Below are 17,848 nucleotides of genomic sequence, written 5' to 3'. Positions count from 1 at the left end.
TTCTATTATGATCAGCAAGAGATATATGAAAAGAGTAAACACTTCATACTTCTTGTGAAAACAGCTTAATTTAAAAATCCATGTTGTTTAAAGAATGTGGTGTGCAGATTTCTATATTTTTTCCAAATCAATTTGTCTGCTGGTTGGAGTAAATCTAATATGCATTCAATTTATGTTATGCTAACAGGGCCTAATCAAGACTTGTATAAGCAGGTATAACTTAGCTGGTCCAAGGTGTTTTGTCTTATACAGGGAGGACCTTTTGGGGCAACCGAAACCCTACTGTGATAATTATGTTTTAGAAGAGTAGCAAAAATAATCAAACTTTTTTTTTTTGGGGGGGGGGGGCATTTCTTTGAATTTTGACATTCAATTTTTATTTTTCTTGGTGAGATGCGCATGAAGATGCAAACAAGATTAACTAATCGATAGGCCTCACCTATTTGCAATGACATTTAGTTAAAAGTTAGTTCACTCTAAGTAAATAAACTAGCTTGCTGTATAGTTCAAGTTTCAGTCTACATACAAAGAGGAATTTATAATTTTTCCCTTTTTCTCAACCATGACATACAAAATATATTCAGTGCGTCAGGATGGCTCAGTGTTAGCAGCCTTACTTCTGGGCTAGTGCAGTGGTTCTCAACCTTTCCAGACTACTGTACCTCTTTCAGAGTCTGATTTGTCTTGCATACCTCAAGTTTCACCTCACTTAAAAACTACTTGCTTACAAAAATCAGACATAAAAATACAAAAGTGTCACAGCACACTATTACTGAAAATTTGCTGTCTCATTTTTACCCTACAATTATAAAATAAATCAATTTGAATATAAATATTGTACTTACATTTCAGCGTGATATTTCAGGCTGTTTTTCACTTGTGAGCCTTGTTTGAAGATTGAACTGCACGCAGCAAGGCTGAAGCATGTAACTTAGCTTCATGGGGCCCTGGGCAATTGTCCTGCTTGCCACCCCCTAATGCCAGCCCTGCGCTTGCAACCCTCTAACCCAACCCGTGACCTCCCTGGGGTGCAACCCCTAGGTTGAGAAACACTGATCTAAATTAGTTGAGTAACCCCTGGAAGACCTCTTTGTACCACCAAGGATATGCGTACTCCTGGTTGAGAACCACTGGGCTAGTAGATGAGGCATACAGTTTTCACACCATGATCAGGGATCCCCTCCCAGGCTGACACTGCAGTACTTGGGGGGAAGAAAAGGGGCAGCTGATCTGGTATCCTTCATGTTATCTTAAAGTGACATTCTTCCAGCATTCAATACATATCCAGTGTCATGTCATCTTCAAAAGGAAAAAAGGTGAACGAACCTCTGTTCTGGCCAACATTCTCTCTCACTCAATGTAACAGATTCTAACATCCAAGTTTCTGCGTACATTAGCGACCGCATAATGGTCACATTTGCCTTCACAGTCACCACTACATAAAGCACTCAATCATTTATAAATCTATTTACACCTGCAATATGAATTATACAGAGGTAACAGAACTCCAACTGAAAATGTGGAATACAAAACGATTCTGTAACCTATATTATGCCTGAAGCTCTTCCATTTTGTATTACAAAAAATGGTAACTTTTTTAAGGCAAACACACTAATACAATGTAATTCACCAGACCACCACAGTTCTGTCCAGAGAAAAACATCCTGTAGAAAAAAATAAATTCCATCCACAGGTTCATGAACTGTATTGAAACATACCATCTAGATAAAAAAGCATAACATCCCTGCACTGTGTGCCACTTGTTAAGTGATAATCTAGAAATAGATTTAACAGACAGGCAATTACTCTACCGTGCACACTTTCTGGCAAGTCTTAAAATGCTAACATGAAGTTCAACAGAAACAGCAGAAATATGCTAGTGTATGCTGAATGCTATTACTATCATTTGTTTTCATTGACTTTTAAACAGCATTATATGCCAGAAGTAAATGCTGAACAGAAAACGTGCTGTCTTTTCATATCTCATACATTTCAGAACTTTATATTTGCTATCCCATCTCAAGGGTTGGCCATGCTCAAGAATTGCAAGAATTCTCAGCACTCCCCAAGCTGGAGGATCCCATTTTGCAGTCCCCCTGAAGTCAGTACTGAGCAAGGGCCTCAGCTCTGCCCTGCTCAGCACTCGAGACAAGTGTCAGTCAGTGGAGGAGATAAGAGGGGGGAGAAAGAGAGCAGCAGACCCCTAATTCAGGTCAAAACTAACAACCAGATTCACAGAGATAGAAGGTACACACCTTTAGCCTGATGAAACTGATCAAACTTTGTACTACTGGCTCTTGGTGCGCAATGACACTGATTCCGGACTACACCAAGAATCAGACACTGAATCACATAGTTTCAGTTTCCCAGCCATCACTGCTAATTAGACTGGTAGCTGAAAAAAGCAGTAACACCTCAGGTATGTGAACTGTTCAGATACTAGGGAGTGAGCACCAAGGAAATTCCTATCTAAAAAACCTGAAAAACTAATATGAATTCCAGATTCTTTTTAATTGCAAAGTTAGGAAATGAAACTAGCACATAAAACTGCAGATCAGCATGTGCATCTAGTATGGGTGAAGCACACAGCACGTTACCACTCTGTCATACTGCAGGGTTTAAGTTATATAATGAGCTCCCAGCCCTCTAAATTTTCCTCTCAATAACCGGAGTAAGAGAGTTACCACCACCACCATATTCTCTCTTTAAGATCAGTTTCTGACTTCACAGGAGAATTTTTATTCTGATCCATTTAGAGGATGGTAACAATATAACAGTCACAATCCTCCCTACTATCTTCAAAGGATGAGAAAGTTCCTTAGCTCTTCTCCCCACATAACAAATGTTTAAGACCCTTGGGCCTTGCTCACTGAAACTCACCCATTCACCACGAAGCTTAAACCAAGAGATGTTATTAATTACATCACTTTTATTAATGTACTACAGAGTATTCCTGATCAAGATATTACCTTCCTGATTAAATTCTTCCTTTCCTGTATTTTCTTGGGATTTTATCTGAACACTCCAACTTTTAGATTCTCATCCTTTGGCTTTGTCTAGTTTTAGACTGCATATCCTTAACGTGCAATGTAAATACAAATTAACAAGTATATTATTTATGCAATTACAATGTACATCACTGACTTTATTATTAAATGTACGTAGCATATATTTACAAGCAGTTTTGGCATTTTAATCATTGAATCAAAGTTTATAATTTGTAATTCAAAAATAAGAAACATGCCATACTAAAACAGGATTTGAAATAAAAAAGGATTTGAATTTCTAAAGAGGACTTATTAAGTTATTACCATAAATTCCAAAGAGAAGAGATCCCACAACCCCAGAGCCACCAAGACACAATCTCCTCTTGCAAGCCTCAGGCTCAAAAGCCCCAGTCCCATGGGGCCTCAAAGAACAGGACAGTATAAGGGGAATTAAGAGCACAGAAATGTCTCCAAAATGTCAAATGTGTTTTGGGTTTTTTTTTAAGCCTTAAATTTAATGGACTCCATGCCCACACAGGCAGATAATGCAGCAAGCAAACAGGCTCCCCGTTATATATCTCCAAGATGGATGGAGTTGATGATGGTTGAACAGACTTTTTTGGTAGCTCAGGGTAGGGAATTCTGCAATAATATAACCCACCATAATGGCATGCATCATAATCAGCAAGTGAATTATAGAACTATTCTAAATTCCATCACCTTGCTTATTTATCAAAAATTGTGAATACAAGTGCTTAACATGCAACTCTAGTAATCACAACAAACATAATATATAGGCATTTCTAGGAATATCCAAATGCTGTGGAAATATTTTTCTCTGGAAAGTTTCATGGATTCTCAAGAGAACACCTTATTTAAAACCTCATTAAAATTATCCCAGAAACAACTCAGCTGAAGCACAAAGGGGGCATCTAAAACTACTATAAGGAAACAAGAAAAAGCATCAACATATATTTGGCCAAAATTTTAATTTTGTAAAGACAAGCTTTTATAAAACATAACCAGTCCCGCTCAAGCAACTCCCCTGCAGTGTTTGAACCTGAACACTGCAACATTAAGAACATTAAGATTCTTAATTTTCATTGTCCAAGATGAGAAAAATAAATTAAAATGTAAACTGGATTTTAAAATGTATTAGTTTTTAATAATGTAAGCTAGCATTAGTAAGAGAAAGAGCATCTTATGTTGCAAACAAACATTTCTCAGTGGTCTGTGTCTCTTTAACCAATTGTATATCTTGAAGCTCTGCTTCAGAAGGTGTCTATTATAGTAGTCTCCTAATATGAGCATATATAGGAATGCTCCAGGTTACAATTTAAAAAAAATGAACACAAAATACAATAGCTGGTCACAGCTCATACCTTAAAAGAGGAAAAATTGGAATAAGTAAAGAACCGTAACAATGCAATACAAAAATATCTAATTTTGTTCCCTAAACTATTCCTGTGAGTAAGACTTTTACATTACAAAAAATTAGGCTCTCAATCTTGTAATCAGATCTGTCAGTGTGGAAGAACCCTTGCATCTGTGTGGATCCTATTGCTGAAATTGTACTCCCAAATGCTCCTAAACCCTCTGCAATTTGTCATATTTTTCGTATTTTGTTTCTGTTTCCCTAGTTTCTGTAACACTACCACTAAAAGGGAAATATTTTACTATGAAAGGGAAACAGTGAAGTTCACTACACACAAAGCATCAAATACACAAGCAAAGGAATTTCCCCCCTCTATTCTATCAGAGGTAGTATCATAATCTTAGATATCATTTGTAACAAGAATAGGTTAAAAAAAAGACAAATGTAATGTTTAAATGGCCCGTGTCCCTTTAAATATCATATTGAAAAAAGCATGTGTTATCTCATGTGTAACTATACACGTTTATTTGAAATTAAAGACGTTAAATATCCCTTCTTTGGTCATAAACTGCTTACTGACAACAGATCACACATATTGGGATCACGATACCCGTCCCCCACCAGCCTCTCCAAGGCAGACACTAAAAACCAGTTTGTGGTTTACCCATTGTAACTTTGTTGATTCAAACAATATATGGTTCTGATCTTGCAGACACCTCCACATGAGTAACTTTATGCATGTAAGATAATTCATCAAAGCACATCTACTGAAGATTTAACGCATTGAGTTCAACAGGGCTATTCACGTTCCTAAGATATGCCTAAGTAAAGTGATGCAGTGAAAGTAGGGGTACAACATACACACACGCATATAATAGCAACGTTAAAAAATAGAGATAAGCACCAGCCATCCCCCTATATTCAACAATCTAGACATTTATTGCCTCATTTCTTAAAGGCATCATGGGAAAGGTGAGTTTTGAATTCAGATTTGAGGGAAGAAAGGGTAATGGCTTTACACGTAAGGTCAGAGAAGGCATCCACACAAGAGGCAGCACAGGAGGCATGAAGAGGTTTGCATGAGAAGCTGGCATAAGGGTTGATGACAAGACTGGCATAACTGACAGAGGAGAGATGAAAGAAGAGACAAAAGCAGACCAGTAGGAAGAGACAAAGTTGTGAAGGGGCAGTATTCTTCAGTACCTTTATCAAAAAGCTATTCTGAAATACAGATAAGTTTAAATTATAATGTTTGAAAAATCAATATTTTAAAGCATTTTTATTCCAGTTCACCATCTTTTAAGTTGTCATTTATTCTTATTCCCATTACTTCTATCTGTATTAACCTAGCATCCAGTAACAAACCCAACTCTATTTTGATTTGTGCAACATAAACCAAGGTAATCACACTGTAATTTTTCTTTTTTCTTTCTTTTAACCAAATAAAATAATAATAATAAAAGAACATTACAGTGTAGAGCCACCTGGCTGATGCAATGAGGCAAAGAAAAAAAAATAAGCCTGGCAAAGCCAGATAATGCGGTGTTCCTAAAATGCTTAGAGCGAATGGCAAGCACTTCTCTTTCCAGAAACTGAAATAAATAAATACGGCATATTCTCTCCACAACCACCAAAGAGGAGAAAAACGCTTTTAGTGGGGCGGTGGCACCGATACCTTGAATTAATTGAGCTGATGATGGCTGAAACTGGCTACCACATGCCACGGGTAGAGCTGCTCCATTTTGGGGGCAACCTACAACAGGATCCATATTGTGGGAGAAGCTAAAGCTACCATCAGACTCTGCTCTGCCAGCACATCAGGGAGCAGCACTCACCCGTGCACCCACTGAGTTTTGGAACCGCCCCAACGCAGCACTGGAGACCTACCAGCTCCCCGATGCCTTTGGCCCAGTAGCCCAGTCATCCAGGTTGGGTGGAGTTAGCGACCGGCACCCTTACACCAAGATGCCGGGGCCCCGGCCAGGTATTTTGTGCACCGGGGCTGGGAGGTGGCCGAGCTGCCCGCAACGCTGCCGGGCGAGCGGTGGGAGCTGAGCAGAGCGGACGGGCTCTGCTCACAGGGTCGCTATCCCACCCTCCCGGGCCGGGCCCCTGCGGGGGATCGGCCCGTTAACCCGGGGATGAGGCGACACCGGCCGGTCCGTTAGGCGCAGCCCGGCACCGGCTGACAGCGCTCAGCTCGCCCGGGAGCCAAGGCAGCGGTGAGGGGCCCCGTCCCAGGCAGCCCCCCGCGCCTCACCTCGGTCTCCACCACCTCATGGTAAGCGGGAGGTGGGTCGAACCCGCCGCCGCCGCCGCCGCTCCCCCCGCCGCCGTCTCCGTCCCCTCCGCGGGAGCCCTGCCCGCCCGCCGGCGAGCCGTGCCCGCCCTGCCCCGGCTGGCCCTGCCCGCTGTCCATGGGCTCGTAGCCGCCGTAGTGCAGGCCGGGCCGCTCGTTGGTGAGCAGCGCCACGGCCTCGTTGATGTCGTTCTTGGCCAGGCGCAGGGCCCTGCGGATGGCGGCCGCGTCCGAGAAGCCCATGCACAGCAGCGTGGTCATGTGCTGCTCCTCCTCGCTCTCCATGGCCGGGCCGGGGGGGGGGGGGGGGGATCGGGGCCGGGAGCCGGGCTCAGGCGCTGCCCGCTCTGCGCGCCGCCATGTTGACGGCCGCCTTCCCCCTCCACCTCAGGACCGCGAGCCCCGCACCCACCCGGAAGCGGCCGGGAAAGCCCTGGTGGGGAACGCGCCTGGGGCCCTGGTCACGTGACAAGGGAGGGGCGTGGCTTCTTGGGCATGAATGGAGGCGAGGCAGGGGCGGGGTATGAGGGAGGAGGAGGTTGCCATGGGAACCTGGAAAGGCTGCTGCGGGGGCAGGGAGAGGGGACAGGAGGGAGGGGCTCTCAGGGGGTGGATGCCGCCTCCTGGGATCCTGAGGGGGCGAAGGGTCTCAGGGCAGGGGGGTGCCAGGGGAGGCTGAGGGAGTGGGATGGAGGCTCCCAGGAGTGGAGGAGGAGGAGGAGGAGGGTAATGGAGGGGGCTGCCAGGGATCTGATGGAGGAGGCTGCAAGGCAAGGAGAGAAGAAGGAGGCTGCTAGGGGGAGACAGAAAGCGAGGTGGACGAGGGTTTTCCAGACTAATGCCACCCTGTCCTTTAGAGGGCGGGCAGCGAGGACTGGGAAAGAGCCTCCCAAACCTGCCTCTGCCTGCTTTGCTTATTTGTGCCTATCTCTGCTGTGCCCATAAACCCTGTACTTGCACAGGCTGGCAGAACTGGTGGCATAAATGAGGACTTGACAGAGGTAAATGTGAGGTACGTGTGCAAATGGTCAGGCAGGCTCAAGGAGCGCGGGCGCAAACGTGGTGGATTCTGCAGATGTAGAGGCAAACCCTGTGGGTGCAATTTAGGAGGAAATTGGAAAAGCTGATCCTAAAATCAGGGACACTACAAGTAAGAAAGAGGCATTGGTTATAATGCTGTAATGAGCTGAGTACTGTGTATGTATTCTCTACTGACTATAATTAGAATTGCTCAACTGTATGCCATAGGCTCTGTACTGCTAGCCATTAATGAAGAGTCTCCTTTAACTCAAGAAGTAGGACCTGTGCTTTTGGAGTGGGAGGATCGTCTACGTCTTCACTATCTTTATGAAATTCCAAGTGGCCATGGTATGGCATGCAGTGACATTGATGTCCCAGATGGCCTTGGATTTGTTACAGTACTTATCTATGAAGATCAAGATTTTGAGAGACACAGTTTTTAGGTGAAACAACGGACAACTTGACATCATAATGTTGACTCATTTTGTATTTCAGTATGTCACTAGCCATCACACTCCTCATGTCAACAAACCAATGGGCAGAAAAAGTCACGCAATATAGACTTTCTAATTCCTCTCACTCTTTTAATGGAACTACGTACAAATCAATTGTGTGGAAGTTGTGAGCTGTTTTGGAATTCACTTTCCAGAACAAGGTAGGGCACTTTCATTCACACTGACTCCAGTCATGAGGTACTAGAGTTCATTGAGCTGCCGAGGCTCAAATGTGGCAGGCTCCAGAAAAATTCCAGCATTTCTGGTTGATCCATTTAATATGTTGAATGTTGACTCTTCAGTCAATCATATTACCTACAGTAGTGCTTATATTTCACTTTTTCATTTTCGAAGCACTTTACAACCATTAATTAGTCCTCAACACACTGTGAGTAGGTCAGACTTATCTCCATTTTACAGATGGGAAAATTGAGGCACACGGAGTTTAAGTGACTTGCCTAAGGCTATACAGAGGAAGCCCAGCACTCAGCTCAGCAGACTACATCTGTAATTTTGCATGCAGGTGAATGAATTAAAGTCTTATTAGCTTGCAGGCAGAAGTAGTAGGGAAGCAGAATGCCGTGGACTCAGTTGTAGTGATAGATGCTCTATTATAGTCAAGCAGTGCTGAAACTAGCTAGCTGTAATTTTATATTGGGCAAACTGATGACATTTTGGCCAAGTGTGGAGGTAGCACTGAGTGATAACAGTGCAGTGTCACTTTAGAAACCAGGAGTGCCAGTCCCAAAGGTGCCTTTTACCATCTCACCAGACAGGGTTCATTGGAGACTGCCCTCAGGCAAAGACCACGTTTTACAGCTCAGTGGAGGTGCTGGGGAGGATGTCAAATAATCCTCCAGGAAGGTTGTGGGTCGCAAGTTGCACACATTTTTCCTGTGATATCACTAGAAGGAATTTATGCCCCAGATGGAGGAGGTTAGCTGAGCAAACGCGCCCAAATGGAGCATTGCAAAGAGGATGTGGTGCCTAGAGACCCAGAAGGGCATTGGAGGGTGCAAGGAAGCACAACAATACATTTATTATCAAAGGTTCAAGATACAAGAGACAATGAAAAAGGATAAAGGGAACAAAAGGGTCAAATAAAACATGTATATTTATAACATGATTTCTAGAGACTAAACCTAACAGGCGAACTTTCTGTCTAAAGAAGTTTATCTCATCCAAATGTTCTTTGTAGCATTTCCCACCATGGCAGGTTGTGATCCTGTTTTCGTGAATGTAATTGTATTACCCAGTTACGTGCTCAGTGCAGGATAAAGGGTTGTCTTCCTTGCTTTCTCCTTAGTTTCCCCAAAGTTCATTGTCTGAACTTCAGAATTTGGATGACCCCTACCCTCATAGCATATTCTCTGGTGTGCTGCCTCCCTGTTGAGTTCACAACCCTCCCATTGACTTCATATGTAAGTGAGTCTCCATTGTGTTAACTTATATGCTTAACTTACATGCCAGCGAGACAGGTGATAAACATCATTTTTATGACAGAAAACCTGTCTGTCAATTCTGCCTTGATACAGACTTTAGGAACATATTCTCAATATACACACATAATTCCTTACATAGTTACTGTACTCACATTTCACAACAATATTAATGACCAAAATGTCGTTGGCTTTCATTTAAGACCTCACGTGATATTCTTCGGTGAACGAGAATGTACATATCAGGCTATTCTTGTAATCCCATTGCCAATTGGCACTGAGGGGTTCTTAAGGTCACAGGATGCTTATAGCAGGGGTGGGGAACCTTTTTTCTATCATGGGCCATTGGCCTACAGAAAAAATCAATGGCGGGCCACATGTAGCCCCTTGGGGTAGGGGAGGGGGGCATCGAGGCTCGGGGCTTCCCGCCCATGGCGGGGCAAGCCAGTGCTCACAGCTCCAGCCCTGCGGGGTGCCTAGGCTCGGGGCTTGCCACGGGCCGAGTGAAATTAAGCAACAGGTCAGATCCAGCCTGCAGGCCATAGGTTTTCCACCCCTAATTTAGAGCATCAAAATGGGTACTTTGGTCACCAGGAATGTGGGTATGTATTCAGTGATTGATTTAATTGTGTTCCTATTTAATATAGTGTGAATTTACCGGCTATTTGGATTGTGTTATTTCTACAGAAGTTAACCAGTTCCTACAGAATCAATGGTATGCAAATACCTAAGAACCCCCAAGAATGTTACTTACTCACAAAAGAGTATTTTGCAGTATCCACTAATGTTTTGGTAGGTGCCAGAAGTACATGACCTTGTGGACAGCTTTTGGGATGGCAGTCATAGCTACCTTGGATAGCTTGGATAGACAACCAGCCTAAAAATAAGATGTGACTGAATCAAGTACAATGACTTTTGCAGAGATATTGATGCAGGGCTGTTGTGTTGATTTATATTTTTAACTGGCTGTTTATTCTTTTCTTCACAGATCCAAGCAATGCTGTGTTTTAGAGATCACCTTTACTTAAACAGCAAATGCAACATTTTCACTCTGTGAGAACAAACAGTTGTATTGCTGTGGAGACCATGCATGCACAGCACAGGCAAAGGGTGACATCCTGGCCCAATGGGAGTTTCCCCATTGACTTCAACAGAGTGAGGATTTCACCCAAAATCTTTGAATTTACTGGAAAAAAATTTTGTGATCATGTTTTTATTTTCCTATGTGCCTATTATAAATAAAGCTTCAGCTCCTTGTAGCTGAAAGTGGCTAACAAATGTTTGGCGATTTTAGTAGAGGAGAATTTAAATTTGTTATACTGCCATCAAATCCTTTATTTTGTCTGTATAATTTATTTATGCTAAAGGATTGACTCCCTGAAGTAGCAGAGTAACATGTTATCAAGGAGAGTTTGCTATGAGATTAAACCTTCCTGTTTATAAATCCTTTAAAGCTATGAATAAATAGACATACAGGGAAGTGGAATAAAAAGACAAGTACATTATTGTTTTTAATACTCAAAACTCAGGTAGGTAAGCAATAGGAGTTGCATAAAACAGGAGTAAGAAATACATATATATTAATGGTTTCCACAAAGAGTTTCTCTTTCCAGACATTCTATGAAGGGACATGAGGCTTGTCTACACTTACAGCACTGGAGCGGCATAGCTGTACTGGTGTAGCTGTATTGCTGTAGCGTTTAGTGAGCTTCTCCCGTCAGCGTAGGTACTCCACCTCTCCGTGAGGCGGTAGCTATGTTGACAGGAGAAGCCCTCCTGTTGACACAGCACTGTCTACACCAGGACGTAGGTCGGTCGGTAGGTGTGGATTTTCCACATCCCGAGTGACATAGTTATACTGACATAAGTTTGTCGTGTAGACCAGGGGTGACCAGAGTATGCAAGTCATGTGCATTATAAAAGCAGCTGTGTTCTGTTTGGGAGGGAAGAACACTCTTTTTGACTCACTTTAATGGTTTAGGATAAGGCACCTGACGCAGGCAGGTCAGATGATGATAATGGAGATTTCCAGCCTGGTAGCCAGCCAAATGAACAGCATCTCTCTCCATGAGCAGAAGGGTGAAAACTGTGGGTGAGAACTTGGCACACACAACTGTCAACAAACATGGCAGGATTATGCAATAAATTAAGAAATTAATAGTACGTTGCTGTTGAGCTGAGATGGTTGTTTTTATTATTTTAGTTAGGTATGTAGCCTTTTATTTTATTTAATGTTAATTTTAGCATGGTTATGCTACAGTGGGTTTGCCTTTGGCGGCTACAGTCTTAAGTTTAATAAGAGTTATCTCTGTTTGTTTTATATTTAGAGCTCATAGGAACACATGAAACCAAAGGCAAGTAACACAATTACAAGAAGGTTCATTATTTTTAGTCGTTTTATTAAAGCTGCCAACAAATTATAAATGTTACAGCATATACAATTCCTAAATATATCCATGCACCATTTATAACTACAGACATACTCACATCCTCCTAGATGGTGTTAGAGTCTGATGGCCGTCTCATGGATTGATCATCAGTATGGGGATGGATCCTGTTGGAGGTTTCCCATAGGAAGCTCAATTTTCCCGCTGTGGGCACCCTTTTTTATAATGATTTTGTCTATACTTACATTCTGCGCATGTACACGGAAGCGTCAACCCTCTCTTACTGGTTTGTGTCCCCTAGAAACATAAGGGACCCTGAATTCTATAGGCCGTGTAGGTTCTCATTAACATACGACATGTTAAGATACATGTTGGAGACAAGATTTGCTTTTACAGCATTTTATAATTTAAAATTTAATCTTTCGGCTAGACTTTCGCAACATTACCACTTGGTGCCTTTTTTCCCATAATTTTAGAGCGTATTCGTCGGTCATTTACTTATGTCAGCATTTCTTGTCTCCAAGGCCTAAAATAGCTAAACTAAAATCTTGCAGGCATCTGCCTACAGGTTCTTGCATTTTAGCTTGTCTTACTTATATCTAATACATAATTTCCTGTAAATACTGATCAATCTTATACTTCTATAATCCTACTAATTAACTCTAATTAACATACAATGAATATATATGATATAACATGTTGATTAATCATAAAATCACACAATAAATGAATAATAAACTTAAATCATCGGCTACAGGTACATCCCGTCTCTATCTTCATTCACCCCAAACATAATACATATTAACTTAAAACATTATAAACGAGGGATGGCCTAATGAGTGTGCTTTATAGTAGCAGGTGACTTCCAGCTCTTTAATATAGCTATTTGCTGCAGCACCTCCTCTTTTAACACATCAATATGTATTACCAGAAGAAAGGATATCGGAGAGAGTTCTGTCTCCAGTAGCTTCTCTGGTGAAGTTGTGAAGGAATAATTTAGCTTCTCTTCAATTTTAAAGAGAAATTTTAAAGTGAGGAATCAAAAGGGCTCAGTAAGGATCATGAAAGGTATCCTATAAAATACAAATACAATAACAGATACTAACAAAATAAACACACAAATGCAGTTAGATATTAAGACATCTAGGCAAATATAGGCAAAATATATAAATGAAGATTTTAACAGAGACAAAGAGTTTGTAGGTGTTATTTGGCACCATGTGATACAGGCAAGTAGTTAAAAACAACAAATAAATGCAAGACTCCTAGGCATAATTTTTATATTTTCCCTCATGAGCTGAGTAAACGCAATGCTTTTACAATATTCGGTTCTACAAAAGTTCTTATACCACGCTCCTCATCGTAGTACCTGAGTGTCTTCCAGTAGCGCGTTAAATGATGTGACTAACATCTGTCATGCTGTTTATTCTTTCATGTTCTCCTCAGGAGCCGAAGTGTGTGCAGTGGGGCATCTTGTTTTGGTATGATTTATACATGCAAGTTGCTATGTATTTATGTTAGAGAATGCAGGTCAATGAAGTTCACCTTTGCAATTGGAGTGCAAGCTGGTGAAGTTCATGATGGTCCTTAGAGCAACCCAGAGACCACTTAGTGCCAACTGGCAGAGGGCACAGGGGTTTACAGAGACTGCCTGGGTCAGATATATACATATTAGTTCACCGACGGGTGGCATGTAATGCCTCTACTGAGAGCCAGTAGGCAGCTGGTCATCACAATCATTGCAAAATGTATGTAAGAATAGTATTTAAGAAGTTATATATCTATACTGAAAATTGTGTTTTAATATCTTGGAAGAGGTGATCTACATCAGACAGGTTCCTTTCAGGCAGGAGCTAACAGATGCTTATCTCCCTGTCTGGTCATATGTGTATTCTGTATTGTCCACTTCACAATGGAGGTCTATTTGCATACTGAACCAGATCCTAATCAAGAGAAATTGACAAGAGAGGGAAGCCACAGGAAGGAACAATCAGCAGGAGGGTGGAGGGTTGGGGTGGGTGGAGTGGGGTTCTTGTTTATGAAAAGGACCAAGGGACTGTCTTGGTATATCTAAGGGTACCAAAAGACATTTCATTGAGGAGGCAAGCTGACAGTGTGACTTGTCTCATGAACAGAAGATCACAGTCAAGCCTGGTTGTAAAGTACTGGTGAACTGGTGAGAGTATCTTGTTAATTAAGTCTAGGCTCTAGAATGAGTATTATGATTTTATTTTCTATGTAACCTTTTGTTTCCAATGCTTCTACTTGCTATCACTTGAATCACTATACTTTGTTAAATAAACTCGTACATCATTTCACTGTAAACATATCTAAGTACTGTGTGTTAAGCAGAATTGTGATTGGAGGTGGAGCTGGTAAACTGGTGTGTACGGTTTCTGTGAATACTATGGGTGTTCAGTAGAACAGGGTCTGGACACTCTAGAGAGATGCTTGGAGGTGGGAATGTGCCTGTCAGAGAGAACAGTGCCTGTGCAGGTCTAGAGGGAAGGGCTTATGTTGCTAGTAGAGTTGGGGAGCTGACCCAGGGTGGGCACAGACAAGGCTTCCACATGCTAAGGGCAAGTGATAGCGAGGTGCCTCACAACCCTGGGTACCCCTGGAAAGCATCATACTTAGTTCCTCATTGCAGTCAATAAAATCATAGCATGCAAATTAGCTGTAGAAGGAGCATGATGGCTGGTTATCTCTGATGTCACAATGGCTCCAGTTAAGCATAACCAGAGCTATTGGGCTGATTCTGCCTATAATCTATTCATAAACCCCCCCACCCCACCTTTATGATAAACAGTTAAGGTTACTAAGGGACAATAACACAAAACTAAAAGTAACAACCCGTCCTCCTAACAGGAAATACTATGCAAAGCCTACCCCTTCATAAATCAGCTCTCAATCATATACACAACCACAGACATTCAGACACACACTGTTCATCTCTCTAGCAGTTTTGGGGAGGATATGTGGTATTCTTCACAAATAACAGAGGTTTTAAGTGCAAAATTCAACTCAATCTTAACTAAGGAGCTATAATGAGCATCTACATAATTTTTGAAAGTTTCACTTTTAAGGATGCAAAAACTAGATTAAGTATGGAATATGAGCATTCGTTCAACAAATCAGGAAGGAAAGACCACCAGAGTAACCCAGCAGCTCTTACCCAGGATCCATGAGACTACTTAGAAGATTCAGTGACATCACCATGGAGGAATAAAGATTTGCAATTTAATATAACTGTCAGCTATTTTTCAACCATAGCCACCACAGATATTAAACCTGGCTGAGCATGAAGATGATGATAATACAGTGGATGCTAGACCTCAATCAGAGCAAAGCTGAATTACATTAAAATGCCTCATTTACTGTTAACACTGGAAACCTGGCTGGGCACTCACGCTTGTGAGCACATGACCAAGGATTCAGAAAGAGCATTACAGAGAAGCCTTTTCCACTGACTTCAAAGAGCAGGATAAGGTTCTTGGTGGCAATGAAACAGTGAAGACACAGGGATCACTATAAGTTATAACGTTCCTAAATGCCGTCCTTTGATTTGGAAAGGAAGTGGACCGTGGCTTTTTGGAAGAAAGGCCATACTTCTCTGTAGGGCCAAAAAAGCAATCAACCAATATGCACAAATATGTAATGAGGCAAGGTGATCCAGTTTTTCATTGGACCAACTTCTGCTGGTGAGAGAGACAAGCTTTTGAACTTACACGGAGCTCTTCTTCAGCTCTGGGAAAGTCTCTGAGGAAGTTTCCCGGACCTGAGGAAGAGTTCTTGTAAGCTTGAAAGCTTGTCTCTATCATCATAAGAAGTTGGTCCAGTAAAAGATATTATCTCACCCAGCTTGTCTCTCTAATATCCTGTGACCGACATGGCTACAATAACACCACTGCATACAAGTATGTAGTGACATTTTAAAGAAGACACTCGTTATGAAACAAACATCTGAAGTTTCCCAGTGCTGATGCCTGGATCACTCCAATCTGTTAGACATGTGCCCATCTCAGTTCCGATCACTTTAGCATCCTAATGTCCAAATAGCTTCATTGAATTCTTCTAGGGGCTGGAGGGGCTGAAAACAAGGTGATTTTATTTCAGAATTTCATTGTCCCAGTATACCTGTGTGCTGTAGCTCTCAGAGGAACCTTAGAACAGCCTCTGATCATACGTATCTTCCATTCTGTGATGCAGAAGCATATGTAAATAAAAGGAATAAGAGAGACAAAGTGGGCGAGGTAAGATCTTTTATTGGACCAACTTCTGTTGGTTAAAGAGACACACTTTGGAGCTCCATAGAGCTCCTCTTTAGGTCATCCACTGTAATGTTGTGACTGTGGTATAAGGACCGCTGTCTGCAGCTGAATATTGTGGCTTTTGTGGTCAATCACACCCTTGACATAATTTTCACTTTTACAATGCAGTTTTTAGACAGGGAGCATCTTGGGGGCGCATCTGGGACAAACTGTGAGTGTTAGGAGGTAGAGAGAATCAGGTCACTTGTGGGGGATAATGGAAGAATTAGGTAGCTAGGAAGGAATTTAGATTGAGCCTAACACTGGTGGGATGAGAGCACTCTATGGAGGAGCAAATTTGTCTAGTGCACTGCAGTGCAATGCACTGAGGATGATTGTATTAGTGTGCAGTGCTCTGAGGGTTAAGGCAGCTTTTTGTAGTGTGTGTATATAGAATATGCAGGAAACAAAACCGCTTGAGAGTTTCCTGCCTCAGATTGTATTGATTTGCTGCAGTACAGTGCCACATGCTGAAGCAACAGAGAAACTCCTCTTTGGTCTTTCACCCTGTATAGATTTCTTTCCAACTGTGTTACCTTTAAAGCAGAACCTGCCTCTTCAGCTCTTCATTGTGTAAATTCAATGTCAGAGCTGAAGAAACAAGTCTATAAAGGTAAATAATTCTAAAAGCTCCTATTAACAAAGCATTAAATAGATATAAAACATTCTGCGGGGGGAGACGCTTGGCTGATGGGCGTTAACGCTATTATTTTGACGAAGAGCCTCAAGAAAGAAATTAAACAAGAGGGAGGGGGAATGGACTCTTACTTTGCAGATCCTGTGTGGTTTTATATTTGATTTTAACAAAAACTAGCACTAAATACACATTTATTAAACAAGTGGGTGTCAGTAGGGCCAGATCCTCAGCTGGTGTAAATCAGCATGGCGTAGCTGATTTACATCACATGAAGATCTGGTCCATAATTCCTACCATGCTCATGGGAGGTACATGCACATACTGAAAAGAAATGTAACCCTATTTGTCTTCAAGGACACAGTCACGTTCTTAGTACTGGGGCTTTGCTTTGGGTAGCATCCAGCAGCCATTCTGCACCTGGAACACCATGCAGCGGTTTTTAAGAAGGGAAATGATAAATAATTTCTCCAATTGAAATTCCACAGGGAATTTAGACAGAAATCTTTAGAGCAGTTTTTGTTGTGGTAGAAGAGTACTTCCCTTTGGGACATTTCTAGATTTCCATTGCACTTAATAGCATTTCTACTGCACTTCTCATTCGAACAGGCTCCAAAGCACTTTACTAAATGCACGTACCAGGATCACTCACCCACCAACACCAAAACTTGGACCACTCTAGGGTGGAAGGCCGCAGCCATTCTGTGTCAAAGAGTTTAGGAAAGGAATTCAGGAATAATTTCTGCAGATGGAACTACAAGGGAATTTCAAGCAGGCCATTCAATTTGGTTAGAACAGCAGGGTTAGCTTTCAAGAAGTACCAAGAGATCTTCAGTAGTCATGATTGGATAGGGGCCTTGGTTTTCTTTTGTCTCAGCTAAAGCAGTACTGTATGTATCCCTA

General features: G+C 42.0%; 1 protein-coding gene and 1 long non-coding RNA gene across 5 annotated transcripts in view; one reads left to right on the top strand and one right to left on the bottom strand.

Annotated features, from left to right (window-relative positions):
• USP24 (ubiquitin specific peptidase 24) overlaps positions 1-7,063 on the bottom strand; it is a 107,221-nt gene extending 100,158 nt beyond the window's left edge. For 2 of the 4 annotated variants that reach the window (XM_037907490.2, XM_037907491.2), the window contains exon 1: positions 6,623-7,061. In XM_037907490.2, coding sequence (XP_037763418.1) covers positions 6,623-6,946 — 324 coding nt within the window. In that variant the 5' untranslated portion in view covers positions 6,947-7,061. Of the gene's footprint in view, positions 1-6,622 lie in introns of all 4 variants that reach the window. The other 2 variants (XR_005226562.2, XM_037907493.2) reach the window with 2 other exon arrangements.
• Positions 5,575-10,888, top strand: LOC114020047. Its single transcript, XR_006292643.1, has 4 exons — positions 5,575-6,643; positions 8,177-8,336; positions 9,482-9,596; positions 10,603-10,888. It is a non-coding gene; the product is annotated as an uncharacterized LOC114020047 (long non-coding RNA).
• Positions 10,889-17,848: the final 6,960 nt, after the last annotated feature.

The sequence above is a fragment of the Chelonia mydas genome, chromosome 8 (assembly GCF_015237465.2).
Source record: "Chelonia mydas isolate rCheMyd1 chromosome 8, rCheMyd1.pri.v2, whole genome shotgun sequence".
In the NCBI taxonomy this organism is placed as follows: domain Eukaryota; kingdom Metazoa; phylum Chordata; order Testudines; family Cheloniidae; genus Chelonia; species Chelonia mydas.
The sequence above is the reverse complement of the archived record's forward strand: the minus strand, read 5'-3'. Positions and strand labels throughout refer to the sequence as shown.